This window comes from Heterocephalus glaber, unplaced genomic scaffold (genome assembly GCF_053883595.1).
Source record: "Heterocephalus glaber isolate CG9 unplaced genomic scaffold, H.glaber_assembly_v1.0 deba00000768, whole genome shotgun sequence".
Classification (NCBI taxonomy): domain Eukaryota; kingdom Metazoa; phylum Chordata; class Mammalia; order Rodentia; family Bathyergidae; genus Heterocephalus; species Heterocephalus glaber.
This window is the reverse complement of record NW_028258162.1, coordinates 7893812-7909035: the sequence shown is the minus strand read 5'-3', so window position 1 is coordinate 7909035 and position 15224 is coordinate 7893812. Positions and strand designations below refer to the sequence as shown.

The window sequence follows — 15224 nt, the reverse complement described above, 5'->3', positions numbered from 1 at the left end:
AGGGACGTCCCCTCGCGGAGCCCCCGTGCCTCGGCCTGCTGCCGACAGTCCGAGCTGCTTTTTCCTTTTTGAGACAAAACTCAGGAGACTCTGTAGCCCAGGCTGGTCTTAAGCTTTCGGGGTCGCCCTGCCTCAGCCTTTCCGGCTCCCGGGGTGGCTGTTAGAGGAGCTACTCCGCCTGCAGCATTGGGTTTTATCCCCCCGGGAATTGAACCCTAAAACCAAGCAGCAAACGGCTAGTGAGTTTCCTGGCGTCCGGAACAAAGCAAGGCTCAGGTAGGGCACCGGGACCACTGTGGGAAAAGCTTCCGAGAGAGAGAGAGAGAGAGAGAGAGAGAGAGAGAGAGAGAGAGAGAGAGAGAGAGAGAGAGAGAGAGAGAGAGAGAGAGAGAGAGGAGGTGAGCTCCCCGGGGGGTCCGCCAGGCCTTCCAGGGCGGGGGTGAGGCCTGTGGATCACAAGGTCCCGGATGTGCGCAGGTGGCAGCTCTGCACGCCGGCCAATCGGGGAGTGCTGACCCGTTCCGGCGTGAGATCAAGCGGGCTTGTGGTTGGACAGCCTCGCCCTGACGTCAGCCTGAGGCGCGGAGTACGCTGGAGGCGGACTCTGGTTCCCGCCTGCAGGCGATGCGCCTTCCAATTCTCCGCTCGGGATTCGAGAACACGCAGCACCCAGGTAACGGGCGGTGCCGCGGACCCCTGCGCCTTCGCTTTCCTGGCGTGGGCGGCCGCGAGGTGGAGCTTGCCGTCCCGCACGCGGAGGGGAGAGGGCGGCCGCGGGGGTGCGGCTCGGGGCAGAGGCCGTGGCTCGTCCCGTTCCTGGGGACGCGGAGTTTGCTGCCTCCGCGAGACGGCCATCGTGAGGGTGAGGGTGACCGGGGCCTCGTCTGAAAGAGGAAGGCCAGTGCGGCTCCCGGTCCCGGCAGTCCCGTCCCTTCCGCTGCACAGTAACTTCCGCTCCCTTCCTCCATGGTCCCCTGGGGTCCGAACGCGTCCCTGATGCCCCAAGTAACCCAAGCAGGTGCGCACACCAGTCGTCCCAGCCCGCGGGAGGCCGAGGCAGGCGTATCGCAGTGAGCCCCAGGTGGCTGCGCCTAAACACCCCCCAAAGGAAAAGGGAACCCAGCAGACACCTGCAGCTCTGCCTCTGGTCAACTGGGACCGAAGCTCCCCAGACCCTTTCTCCACTCGCCCTCCCCCGTGCGTGCGGCCTGTGTCGCGTGGCCCCGGGCGCCTCTGTTCCACCCGAAGGCACGGCACCCGCAGGGGAGAGCTGAGCCGAAGGTCGCCGTCCCCAGGCCGCCTCCAGTGAGGTCTGGCCAGCGGATATACGATATACTTTACGTGAGCCCAGGAAACTTAAGTAAATTACTTTCTTTCGTGTCTTGTTCTGAGACAGGCGTTTGCTGTGTAGTTCGGGCTGGCCTGGAACTCGTGGTGAGCCCAGGAAACTTAAGTAAATTACTTTCGTGTCTTGTTCTGAGACAGGCGTTTGCTGTGTAGTTTGGGCTGGCCTGGAACTCGTAGTGAGCCTCCTGCCTCAGCCTGCCGAGTGCTGGGACTGCTGGGACTACAGGCGTAGGCCTGCACGCTGGGCTTTATGATGTAAATATTTTAATACAAGCCTAGCAGCGTGATGGGGTTTCCTCCCTTGCCCCAAGTACTGCGCAAGCCAGGAGAGCGCTCCTGAATGAGCCATGTTTGTCCTTGCCCCTAGAGTTTTAAAAACGTGCTTGAAACGTGAACGCGAGCACGCACAGGTTAGGAGGAGCCTGCAGGTACTGGGAACTACAGTCAGGTGGCTCTGGGGCTCAACTCCAAAGCAGCCAGAGAAACTAGAGATTGAGAAGCTGCACCCCCCCCCACCTAGGTGAGGGGACCGTCCACAGCTGACTCCCAGGCCAGAACCACCCACGAGGCACTGACTTATAAACATCGTTAAATTTTATTAACAAAAACTTTGTACATTTTAATACATGTGGAATTTTACATCTAGGCAAAATAACAACACGTTCAAAATTTATCATTTATACAAATTGTTACAGAATAACAACCAGTGGGTTAAATAAGTAAAATAAACCACACTGATTTTTAATTATCTACAAAAAGTCTTTCTTTAAAATTCCCCTGGACATATAAAAATAAATTAATTTTAATTTTCAATTAAATCTACCAATTAGAAGAATTACAAATCAAAATATCAATGTTATGAATTTTTCACAATACAAAACAGATTCACAAAACCTTATTTACAGAAATGAGGTAAGAACTGTCCAATGTTTAACCAACAGACATACTGCGGAATTAGCGTGTTCTTCCAGCTAAGGACACAGTGGGGGTCTAGTCACTAACGCCTGTGGCCGCGGGGGGAAGGCAGGCGGGGCACAGGGCTGCTACTGGGGAGCCACAGTGCTTAGAGCTGGGAAGCTGCTTAAATAAAACAAATGCGCGTTCTGGCCAGAACCCTCCTTCTGTTTGTGATCGCAAGTGGAGAAACCTCTGCGGGACACGGTTCTGCCTGAGCTGCCTGCGTGCACAGGACCTTGTGCCAGCGGTGAGGCCTGGCCTGGAGCCGCTTTAGCGGGGTTCGCTCACCCTTGGTCAAGGCCAGCCCTGCAGCAGCCTCCAGAACGGGCTCTTTCTGAAAGACACTTCTGCTCTGACCCCGTTCCCCAGCAGCCTCAGAACTTTACGCAAAGTCTCCCTATACCGCGAGGTCTGGACACTAAAGAAGCACTTAGCAAAAGAAAAGTACCTTCGGCAGAAGCGAATGTCACGTCCTAGATTACCAAACTGGCCAAGTCTCATTAGAAAGGAGATAACTGTGAAGTTTTGTAGTCCCAGTTATATAATGACATGATATATACCTGCAATCCTAAAGAAGAAATTTACAGTCCCTTGAAATTGCAGCTCTGACTATAACCGGAAGAAGAGATGGTATTCTGGCACTCCATACTCCAGCTTATACAGTAAAACCGAGGAGTTTGTAAGTGGAACCAGTCTTTAGTTGTTAAAAAAGTGGAGATGTGAATAGCAAAACACTGTTTGTGCACCGACTATTAAATTTTTCTTGGGTTGATAAACTCATTATATGTAAGTTATTTCATTGACAAAAAAAATTACCTATGACATTTTCTTTCAAAATTTAAAACCTTTGGGTGAGGCAGAGGGTACGGGAACTCAATTCAGTGCAACAAAGCAACAATAAAATCAATCTGCCTTCCAAGCGCCCTCAGGCGAGCTGTCCTGCGGCCGAGTCTCAGTCTCAGTTCACAGCGGTCTGCAGGGGCTGCAGCAACACCCTCGCTGGTGCCCGACGAAGGAGAGGCTGTTTCAGGTGTCTCTCAGGGGTCAACTTTTCTCTTGAGCTACAGGCCCAGTTTTATCACTAATTCTCTGCAGTAAAACAAAAACCAGGAGCATTATTAGCTAAACCGATTCTGACCAGTACTGGAGATAATACCCTCTTTACTTGCAACTGTAAGGGATCAAATGGGATACGTGACAATGACTCTCCCCTGTAAGCTGGCCTGGCTATGTTCAGCCTAACCCTAAGGCATGAATTTACTGGTAAATACCTTTAAAATATTAAATTCAACACTACACAAGGACGAGAGCCAGAGTGACGGGAGAGACAATGAATTCACCTCCCCACAGCCTTCCCACAGACGCCGTAACACAGGACTCCAGATCTTGCGGCTTGGCTTCCCCTGACCAAGTCGCCGGCCCTAAGCCCATACTGCTGTTCGTCCTGTGAGCCGTAGCCTCTTCAGCACTCCGTCCTCTCTGTAGACAGTGGGGCCCCATCACCCCACAGCAGGACCCAGTGTTTCTTCCAGCCCCGATTTCTTCTGTCAGGTAATTAGTACTGTTTTACATGTATGACTGTGGTTTAAAAATACATCTTACATTGTACAGCTCAACAAAAATTAGCTTGTAACTTTTTTAACAAGGAAAAATTCTTGTGAACAAAAGAATTGAAAGCAACAGTAGGAAAGTTCCAAGATGAACCCCATCACTTCTATTTCCCGGGCATAACAAGGTTTGTGAGGACAACGTGCTTGAGCAGAAGTGGCCAGAACAAGAGGCACTGTGGTTGCCCTGCTATGTTGAGCTGGTTCTCATTACCGAATAAAAACTAGAGGCTCTGAGGACTAAAGTACAGGAAACAGCTTCTCCACAGTGAGGATGAGGAAGAGCCTGCACTGTGTCTCGCTTCTTCCTTCCTCCCCTGCTGTCCCGAACTGGGCCTCTGCAGACAGCGGCCCCAACCCGGGGGCAGCAACAGCGACACAAACAGCCTTAAAACTCACATTAAGAAGGACGAAGCTCGCAGTGTATCTTTTACACTGAAAGAGTAAGACGTTATCACTTACATGCAATTGGTAAGATGTTTAAAATTAAAATTCCAAGGGCCGGGGATTTAGCTCAGTGGTTTCGCTGCCTGCTGCACAAGTGCAAGGACCCGAGTTCAGTCCCCGGTACCAAAAAGTAATAATAATAATAAAATTAAATTAAAACTCCATTAAAATATGACTAATTTTTTAAAAAGAAATGTTTAGACTTCCCTAAAATTTATGTCGGTGTCAATTTTGAGCAGCTCTTTTCATCAAAACAGAAATACTCTTAGAATTCAACTTGTCTTACAACTCCACAAATTAAAGTCTATAAAGAAACACCGACTGTCGTCTTCTGATTTGACCATCCTTAACTAATACTGTGCGAATTCCAGTGGCGCCCGCGGGGACACAGCTGCCCAGCCCAGCAGACACTTACCGTGACCTTCTGGCCGGCGCCGTCCCCGTGCATGGAGAGGAAGGGGTTGGTGGCGGCCGTGTGCAGAGCAGGCGCTGGGGCCCCCGCCAGCAGGCTGTTGATGGGCAGCTGCAGCGGCTGCAGCTCGGGCGGGTGGTGCTGCTGTTGCTGCTGCTGCACCAGCTGGTACAGGAAGGCCTGGTGCTGCTCCTGCAGTGGGAACATGGGAGAGTGCCAGTCACTGCGCTCGGCAGCACCACGGCCTGCCCCTGCCCCAAGAGAGAGAGGGAAAGATACCTCCTCCCGACAAGCCCGCCGCACTTGGTAACACCCGCGCGCTACGTAGTTGTAATGAAGCGGACAGCCTGATCGGCAGTCAGTCACGCGTCGCGCCAATCCGTTTAGAGAGTACCACAGGAACCCGCCTTCCCCACACTTCGGTCCCAGTCAGACAACTGTCAGCGCTCGTCCGTGCCCACAGGGATGGCGCCTTCTCCATAGGGCTTCTTGTGTCGCTGGGGCAGAAGCCAGGACCACTCGACCACTGAGCCCCAGCCCTTTTTTCTTAGTTTGAACCAGGGTCTAAGTTACCCAGGCTCTGCTTAAATTTGTGATCCTCCTGCCTCAGCCTTTCAAGAAAATGGAGTTAAGGTTCGCACCAGCATGCCTGGCATTGTGGGCCATTCCTCACAGCAGGCACATGTTCACTCACCAGGTGCCCTGAACACGCTCCGTGCCAGGCACTTTTGGGGCGTGGGACGCAGGGCTGGGGTGGGGGGTCCGCTGGGAGGGAACGGCTTTGAGGCGTGACTCCAGCTAAGGGTGTCTGCTGGGGATGCGGCCAGGGCTAATTGTAATCAGGTCACTCGGGGGACCTCTGGAGAGTGGAGAGGGGTAGGGGCCCGGGCACACCCAGGGCCATCCTGGCGCCCCAGCCACACTGCGGGCAGGAGAGCAAGACGGGGTCTGGTCGGGGCTGATGAGCGAGGAACCCAAGCGAGAACCGAATGTCAACCCGAGACAGAGGAGCCAGAGGGCCGAGCGGGCCTCGCCTTGGGGTGGCCATGGGGTGTGCCTGACTTGGAAGCAGTGCCGCCCCAAAGCTTGGCCGATGGGCAAACTACATTGAAATCACCACCATCGTCGTGCGCTGTGACTGCGTGGGCCAGGGCTCCCGCGGCCAGGCTCTCCAGGGAAGGGACCCACACACGGAGCTGTCCGTTTTGAGACAGGCAAGGAGCAGGCGGGTCGCCTTGTACCATAAGCCTAAGAACTCACACGGCATCCCCTCTTGCTCACTGAAGGGACAGTGACGGCAAAGTGGCCCCAAGTCGGAGCAAGAATGTGCAATGTTTTCACTGACGCAAAATACGTACTTTCTCCAGGCAGCGCCACAGAGCGAGGTGAGCGAGCCTGGGAAACCGGCTGGAAGGCCAGGAAGGGGTGCCTGCGCCTGCGCCTTCCCGACGCCACCTGACAGCTCGGCTCCGGGGAGCACACCGGGCTCTGCTCAGGGAGGCTCACCCAGCACGCGTGCTGGCCCGGCCAGTTTCTACCCTCGGCAGCACAAAAGCAGCGAGATGAGAAGCCCCGAGCCTTAGCGGGGTTCCGAGCTGGGCATGTCACGCCTGGACTGCAAGGCTGCAAGCGGCAAGTCAGCTGCTCCCTCCGCCAGGACCGCGCCTCGCCCGCCAACGCGCACGCGCTCGTTTCCCTGGATTTCGCAGTCGTGTTGTCGCCCACACTGCATCCCACTCTCGGCCACTCACTGGGGTCTTCCCACCACCTACAGGACACTCAGCAGCCTCCCGCGGTGGCCGCGCCGCATCGCCCCGCCTTCCCTCCAGCCGCGGGCTTCCCGCTTCCCTGGGGCTCCAGACCCCGATGCGGCGCCCGTCTGACCCAAAGCCTGCGGAAACCTGGTCTCAAGGCTGCATGGCTCCAGCCGTGCCCAGGGCCTGAACGCAGGCCGGGCGGTGCGGAGCTGCGCTGCGCTCTTCGCTCTTCAGCAGCGGACGCTAGGAAAAGGCCGGGCCGCATTCAGGACAGACGCCACTGCTTTGCAGACATTTTGATCTGCAGATGATTGCATGCACAGAAGCAGAACCCTTGGACACGGAGGGTAAACTACGTCCCTGGTGAAACTACTGCTTTCTCCCCAAGCCGGGGTCTTCTGGCGCTTACACTCTGTCAGGGCGGCGCAGCCTCTCCGCGGACCCTAGCAAGTCCAGCCCTCCTGTCCCGTGCCCCACCTGCTGTTGTGCGGTGCGATGCGGCCGGCACCCCAGCAGCAACTAATCAGCCCTTTTAATACCGTGACTACTGCGGCGCTGTTTGAAACTAATTCTTAAAATAATCCTGAGAGAAAAGTGGAGACGACTAAAACGAGATGAACAGAGCTGGAGCAATCGCCGAGGCCCGGTGACAGCGCCGGGCGGGCACACGGGCTTCAAACGCCTTCGGGAGAGTTCCCAGTGGCAGACCTGCGTCTGCGCTCCCGCTCGCCAGGTCTCTGCCCCAGCCAGCGCCTGCTCTGCCCTGCTCAGCTCTGCTATGCTCTGCTCTCCCCTCCCCTAAGTGGGAAAGGCTCTGCCGCGTGCGCATGCATCTGGGCCTGCAGGCCGCCGACCGCACCTCCACTCACAGCCCCCCACCCCCACTGTCCCCGACAGCGCCCCACCCACCAGACCCTGACGGCGCAACGCGTGACCGTGCCCGAGGAGTGTGCGCCTCACCACAGGGACCCCACACAGCAGGCAGGCTGGGTCATGTACTCGGCCGTGCTGTTCACTAAGGCATTCCAATCCCACAACGATCATCGAGTCTACAACACTGATCCTAAGAAAAATCAAATATCATCAAAAGGAAGAACTTACTGGCGTGAGCTGTTGAGAATTTAACAACTGCTGAAACTGTTGCTGATGAATAAGTATCTGTCTGTGCTGGTCAGAAAGTAATCCTAGTCCTGAGGCACTGAAAAATGATTAAAATTCTTACTTTCTACTTTATACTTCTCTCTTTTTAAAAATGTAAATGAAAGATAACTTTTTGATTCAGTATTTAATTAACAAGTGTTTAACCATAATACTTTTTTATTTTTCAAGACAGGGTCTCTATGCAGTTCAGGCTGAGCTTGAACTCACTGTGTAGCCCAGGCTGGCTTCGAACTTGTGGTGATCCTCCTGCCTCAGCCTCCCAAGTGCTGGGATTAGAGGCGTGTGCCACCACGCCCAGCCTAATAACCACAATACTTTTTTAAAAACAATTCTGTATAAATTATTTCTTCTTTCTCTTTCTATAATGCATGTATACAACTAAATGAGAATTCATATTCACGTGGTCAAGAAGTGTTTTCTTTTTATTATAAACCAAAGAGAATAAAAATTTCTTTTCTGGAATAGAAATTTACATGTGTTTATTTTTAATTAATCAGGGATAATTTAACCCATGCTAAGATACACATTGTTAAAAGAATCTAAACATACCACTGATTTGACGGATTTTTTTAATGTTCCTAATTTTTTAAAATTAAGCATCAAGAAAAAGAAAGCCAGAAGAAATAGCTTACTAGTACCCAATACAAATTATTTAAAATTATTCCTCCAAAGTATGTTTAATAACAACATGGCTTTAGTCCCTTTTTTGAACAAATACTCCTGAAATTCTAGTACAACAAAACCAGTGAGTTTCACTTCAAGATAAATATTTACCCCTCACCTTATGTCAAAATCTTTGATCCAAAGTTAACAAAATTATACTATTAGATTTTACGAAGCATCACTCTGATATCACCTTTCTTCAGTATGTAGGATACATAAATAAAATATACAAGGGGTAAGAAAACATTTACATCACAGATCAAGACTGAAACTGAACACAATATATTTAATACTTTGTTACTAAAATTGACTTTGTTTCATAAGAATTCCCTACATTTCAAAAATATACATACTCTGGGGGTAGCATATGCCTAGTTGAAATCTGGGGTAGACATTTATTTTCTTAGACGTATCTACAGGAGACAGTGAAAATCCCAAACTAATGCACGACAATGCTGGTTCTATGTTGCAGAACCCGAGTGTATGACAAGCTTCTCACCTGTTAGTCAGCGAGGCTGGCACTGGATGTGTCGCATTAGGCGGTACGGTTGTGTGGGCGAGGGGGGCAGGGTTCTGGGACAGGGTGACGGGGGTCTGCATCACCCCGTTTAAAGCTCCTACAAGGCCGTTAATTGCCAGCTGGTTACCGGGCAGAGCTCCCATCACCCCCCCGACCGCAGTGGCGGCAGGGATGGAGGCAGCCACGGGCTGCACCGCCCCCGCCAGCGCCCCGACGGCCACGCCGTTGACCTGCTGGGCCCCAGTGACTCCGGGGCCCTGCTGTGCCGGACTCTGGCCGGCGGGCGGAGGGGTGGACAGGGTGGAGGAGCTGCTGGTGTTCTGACCACTGGAGGTTAAGTCCTGGTGGAAGAAGAGAAACTGATGACACGAATCTGAAGCCATTTAAGGCGCTGTGCTACGGTTCACGAGCAAAGCACAAATGAATGTAACCGCACACAAATTACCTGGTTTAATACAGGAAGAGAACCATCAGGTAAAAAGCTGTTTCCTATATGAGGGCTCTTATTGCTGTTCAAGGAATCAGTAGTCGGAGCTAGAATAATAAAACACAGAGACTTACCCTATTAAGACACTTACAAAGTAAGGCACGCCACTCCTACGCCAGTTTAAAGAGAAAGCGAAACTTGTACTGCTTTTGAATACCATAGCTGTAACTCAATAATGAGATCGTTACACATTCAAGTAAATCACCACTAAACTCTGTACTGAAGAAAGCAGTAAAAGCAAATCCAAGTCCTCACCTAACAGGATTGTCTATGCCCTTCAGAAACAGCCCACCGCTCCCATTCACATCTTCACAGGACGGCGGCTGGTTAGCACTTGTTAGGCAGGTGATGCCGAAGCCCCCACCTCTCGTGGGCACTAACCGCACACCCCCACTCACCAGTCTGTGCAGAAAATGTGTGCATCGGATGGGACGGGCTGGGGTTTGTCGCTATGGTCGGGAAAGGCACTGAAAGCTGTGCGTTCAGCAACTGCAGACGCTCCTTCTTGGCGGTCAAGTTTTTAATCTGTTCCTCTAATCTTCGATTTTCTACTTGAAGTTGGTGTAAGGACTTCAGCATTCCTAAAACTAGCAAACATTTTGATGATTTTAATAAAGCCGAACCCACACCCAGGACTATTTATGGACACACCACCAATAACTGCAGAAGAAAGCTGCCATGTGCCAAGTCCTGTGAAGCATTCCTAAATGACAACAGCGTATCCCGGGCCTGCATGATGGAAATGTCGGGTTTGTATTTGTACGAAAGCATCCAGGAAGATGCTCCTAGAGGCAGCATCTGAAAACCAGTGCACATACCAACAAAACCACCAGACGCAGGCAACTTCCATCCTCAAAACAAACGAAGCCACCTTGTTACACATGCAGAGCGCTGCCATCCATCGCTTCTCACGAAGTCGTATTTACAGTAGGCAAGGAGCACACGGATGTCCTCTATGGACACGGTCAGAAGTGCGCACTTCGCCTCTTGCTCAGTCTGAACTGAGTGAGGCCCAGGGTCCAGCTCAGGGGGGGAGTGGGCGCTGGCTCCGCCTGCGTGACTGCCAAGACCTGCGCCTTCCCCACTTCCCCCCCACACACCCCGGCACGGCTGACAGCCCTCAACTCTCCGGGTCAAAAACTTGTGCTTGTTTAACAGGACCTCAGGGCCCGCAGGAGACAAGACGCTCCCCCTGGACAGACACAGGCGGCCCAGTCCTGCCCCAGGACTGGCTTGTGTCCTCCCTCTCCAAGGTCCCAAATGAAGCACAGCAAGACTGAGCTGACCCTGTTCTCCAGCGATCGTTTCCTAAGGATTATCCTGGCATGGGTTTCCTGAAAATCAGCATTTTCTGTTGGGCGCCATTCATAAAAATACCCATTTATGGCACGTGGCTCCCTAGCACTAAAAAAAGCCTCTGCTTTAATGAAATAAAGTAGTGGAAGTTCATATCCCCAAGTGATGGAAACCACCTATTTTCCCCAAAAAACATTTCTGCTCGACACCAGGTGACTTCAGCTAACTGCCACTTGTTCTAACTTTGTCTTTCTGCCATTTTATACCATGATCCTAAAATTTAAAATGTAAAGAAGTTAAATACGTGTACACAATACATACCACATACTGTAACTTAATAAATGATAAACATAACATACTAGTTACATTTATGATGTAGTTATTATTCTTCCTCTAAATTATTAAAATTAAGGGGGCTGGCCATACCTGTCTATAAGCATTTTTTTTAATTCTCCATAGGTGAGGAAGTTTTCTTCCAACAAGTAAGCTTAGAGAAGACAGATAAGAACAAATGACAGTACTATGAAGAAAAAGTACCAATGTTACAGTAACTAGTGGTCAGCTAACACAAGGTGTTTTATGGTGTTCTTTATGGTTTTTCGTGTCTTTTAATCCTCAGAACAACCCGACAGAGATACACTCTTACTCCCAATTCTACAAATGAGAGACTAAAAACCTTAAGAGACTTGCCCAAGAGTGTGCCTACTAATAAGGTAAAGATGAGGTTCAAGACAAAGCAGTAAGACTGGAGAATCAGCCCCATTATATGTCTGTATTGAGCTTTCTCACCCCATTAAAATCTGAGTCCTAGTCTCATCATCATCGCAGACATTGACCCCTGTGTCCGCCCACAGCACCCCTCACCCGGAGCCCAGGAAATGCACACTTACTGTCACTGGGTGTGCCCTGCTCTAATAGAAACTGCTGTCCTTCACTCCACTGCCTCTCCAGCAGCTGCTCTATGCTGGCTGCCACTGGAGGCAGATTTTCCAAACTGCTGCCGCCGGGCTGATCATAGCGCATCTGCAAGCTGCTCACAGGGGATCTGTTGGAAACATGAATGCTCAAGTTAAAAAGAAGGGAAACGCTTTCAGGTACAGCACAGTAGGGTTTCTTACCTTATCCTAATCGCTGCTGTTTCCTGGACAAGTTTTCTAACTCCAGGTGGCCTATGCCACAAGTATCAGGTTCCTGGGCATAAAAAACCATCATCTACCCTAAAACTGCGTCATCATCATTCTTCTTCCCTGCCCTATGAAATCAAAGGAATGGGGCCAGGGATTTAGCTCAGTGGTTCAGCCGCCTCTCCTGCAAGCCCATGGTCCTCAGTTGAGCCCCAGTACCAAAAAAACCAACAACAACAACATAGGAATGGCTGACACACTAATTAAAAAACCACCAAAAAACAGAAGCACATCTCCAACAGCCATACAGCCTGGAGGCTCCTGGAGACACGGCCTGGGTGCCGCTGCACACACTTCACAGTATGTCTCGTGTCGCCTGGGAGCAAGCAGTGTCTACAGCACATCATCGCCCACAAAGAGCCTGGTCACAATGTCCACTGGCATGTTAAAAGAATTTTTAAAAAACCAACATTAACCAAAGTATCCACAGTAACACTGGTCACTCCTGCTGCTGGCCATGTTTGACTGGAAGTCTTAGGCTCCAGAAACCACCTCCTCTAGATTAAAAAGGTTCTGATACTGCACTACTGTACTACATTTCTGCCTCCCAATCTCGTTTCAGAGTCCTAGTGAGATTGTAAACAAGATGGGAAATAAATGTTACTCCACTTTAATTAAAAAAAAAAAAAAGCAGCACACCACCAATAATCTCTGAAACAGGCTATAAAGAACTTGGTATGGTTTCATAAGACAAAAGAGGAAAAGACCAAGATCAGAAAAACATTAAAAATGAGAGTTCTGCCTTTCTGCCTTAATACACATGGTATCAGAATAGACTATGATTATAATACCATGGAAGGCATCTGAATTTACAACCAATAAAATATGAATAAAAAGAGTATTTTCACAATTCTCTTAATTTTTGTTTACTGAGACAGAGTTTCACTATGTACTCCAGGCTGGCCTCAAACTCATGGCAATCCTCCTGCCTCAGCCTCCTAAGTGCTAGGATTACAGGCGTGCACCACCACGCTTTGGCTATCTTAACAATTCTGAAGCAGCTTTTTGATTATAAATTAAAAGCTACCTTCAGTACTAAGGAATACTATTCGAGGCAATGTGTAAATCCACTATAAAAATACTTTTAAAATGTCAGACCTGTACCTCAAATGATAATCAGCCCCTGCAAAACAAACTTTACTTTATTAAGATGGACACGCAGTACTGTCTAATCCACTTTCTGTCTTCGGTTAGTAAGGGCCGTGTGTGCTCCAGCTCGCACTGTGCTGCCAGGCACTGGGAAGAGGTCAGTCCTGGTGCCGGGGACATGGCGCAGGGCTTCGGCCCTCCGAGGTCACCGCTGGCACAGGAGACAGCTGCCCACAGTCGGCCTCCTCGGGCTTCTCCGAGGACTCCCAGCGGGGCTTCGGCAAAGGCTAGTACCGCACGGCCTGCAGACCGTTCTTAGGTTTCAGGTTGGTTTCTAAACAATTCAATCATTTTAAATAATTTAATCAATGAAACCCAGCATTCTAACAAATGTGCCCACTAATAAATATGTATTGTCCGAGTTTTTTTAGAAAAAAAACCCAGCACTCACAGCCCAGTGCATTGGCAAACGCCTACATTCTGAGAGGCTGAGGAAGGAAGGTCCCAAATTCAAGCCAATCCAGGCGATTTAGCAAGATCCTACCTCAAAAATAAAACATTTTAAAGGGCTAGGGATGTAGTTTAGTACAAAGGCCCAGTACTGGAGAAACAAACCAATCCAGCAGGCAAAATAGTGCTAAGGAATTCTGGATAATTTCTAGACTATCTGTGACAGTTTAAGTTTAAAGTGGGAATAAAAGCTTTCTCCACTATATGAACAAAACTCCATTAACTTTTTTTAGTGCCGGGGATCCAACTCAGGTCCTTGTGCTTGCGAGGCAGGTGGTGGAACCACTGAGCTAAATACCCAGCCCTGAACTTTGTTTTTTAAAGAAAAATTTAACAGGGGCTGGGGTGGTAGCCACACACCTATAATCCTAGCAGTCTGGAGGCTGGGGCAAGAGGATCACCATGAATTCAATGTTAGCCTGCACTATATACTGAGCTCAAAGTCAGCCTAGACTATTACAGCAAGACCCTGTCTCATTCCCACCCATCCCCAAAATCTGAGCATGGTGACTGGCACATGCTCATAATTCCAGAACTCTGACAGGCGGAGGCAGGAGGACCTCAAGTTTCAGCTCAACCTGGGTGACTCAGCAATCCCCCCCCCGCCGCCCCTGCCCACGCGCCCGCAATGTTCGGAATGTGGCTTTGGTGCAAAGGCCCTGGTTCATTCCCCAGTATGACAGACAGAGACAGACGCCGACAGACAGAGATGGAGGGCAGGCGGGCAAACAGTATAGAAGTACACAAAATCACAGGCCACTCTGGATCCCCAGTTTCCAGAGGAGGGATATTTAATTTTCTGGAGAGGTCAATCAGGAAAAACACTACTTTCCATTCACCCAGGAATGACACAGGCAAAAGGGAGCACTGGTACCATCAGAAAACAGAAAAATGAGTCACGGGGCTGAGGGCTTTAAGAGTGAAGACAGCCCTCAACAGACGGCACCTCATCAGCACTACTACTCATCACTCACTGCCACGCGGAGGGCTTAAGTTTTGGGGGAGCATCTTCCACACGAGAGGGCCCTAGAATGAGCTTCCCCTCCAATGTGCTCCATTCCTGTTCAGTCCAGTGTCTGAGGGGGGATTTGTGAAATTATAGAGAACACAGCGTAAACCATCTAGAAGGCACAGAGTGGAAAAGCGAATAGAACAACCGTCACTGAAGTGCCATTCTCCCCTGTGGCCTGACACAACGTTTCAGGACAGAAGACACAGCCCCTAACTACCACACTGACCCGAGAAGTGGGGCTTCGGGTGCTGCACAGCATGGACGGAGCCTACAGGACAGGGCAGGGTGCATCTGCTGAACTCTGCTTCCAACAAGGAAGACAGATGACCTTAGCAAGCTGCTGCAGGGCCCCACAGCCAGAGCAGGAATCAGAGGCTGGAGAGAAGCACACAGCCCACAGCCCACAGCCCACAGCCCACAGCCCACAGCCCAGCATGAGCAAGAATACTCAGCCAAGTTAATGAATTAATAGTAACAGCAGCTAGATGCATACACAAATGAAGACTTCAAACTGACATGAAACCCTAACAAGATAAATCCCTTTAGCCCAGGAGTCTGACCGTGTCGGAACTGGCAGCGAGCAAGCGGGCCAGACTGTCTGGACATCCTCTCGTCTGTGGAAGATTCCGGAAGCTCACAGACACTCGCTCTGCCCGCTTCCGCGAGCTGCGTGTGAAGAGTGGGCGCTTACCTCGGGGAGATGCTTCCTCGGGGTGAGCTTCCTCTACCGACCAGGCTTCGGCTGCTGTCTCCCAGCTCCTGATCTGCAGCACAA

At 50.6% G+C, this 15224-nt stretch overlaps 1 protein-coding gene across 22 annotated transcripts in view; it reads right to left on the bottom strand.

Annotated features, from left to right (window-relative positions):
• Positions 1-2635: 2635 nt before the first annotated feature.
• Mllt10 (MLLT10 histone lysine methyltransferase DOT1L cofactor) overlaps positions 2636-15224 on the bottom strand; it is a 185767-nt gene continuing 173178 nt past the window's right edge. For 19 of the 22 annotated variants that reach the window (XM_021240399.2, XM_087207115.1, XM_004859933.4 and 16 more), the window contains 8 exons: positions 15141-15213; positions 11545-11699; positions 9757-9945; positions 9317-9405; positions 8851-9212; positions 7488-7590; positions 4774-4962; positions 2636-3393 (listed from right to left, as the gene is read on the bottom strand). In XM_021240399.2, the coding sequence (XP_021096058.1) occupies positions 3349-3393; positions 4774-4962; positions 7488-7590; positions 8851-9212; positions 9317-9405; positions 9757-9945; positions 11545-11699; positions 15141-15213 (1205 nt within the window). In that variant the 3' untranslated portion in view covers positions 2636-3348. Of the gene's footprint in view, positions 3394-4773; positions 4963-7487; positions 7591-7628; positions 7726-8850; positions 9213-9316; positions 9406-9756; positions 9946-11544; positions 11700-15140; positions 15214-15224 lie in introns of all 22 variants that reach the window. The other 3 variants (XM_087207113.1, XM_004859929.4, XM_087207121.1) reach the window with 1 other exon arrangement.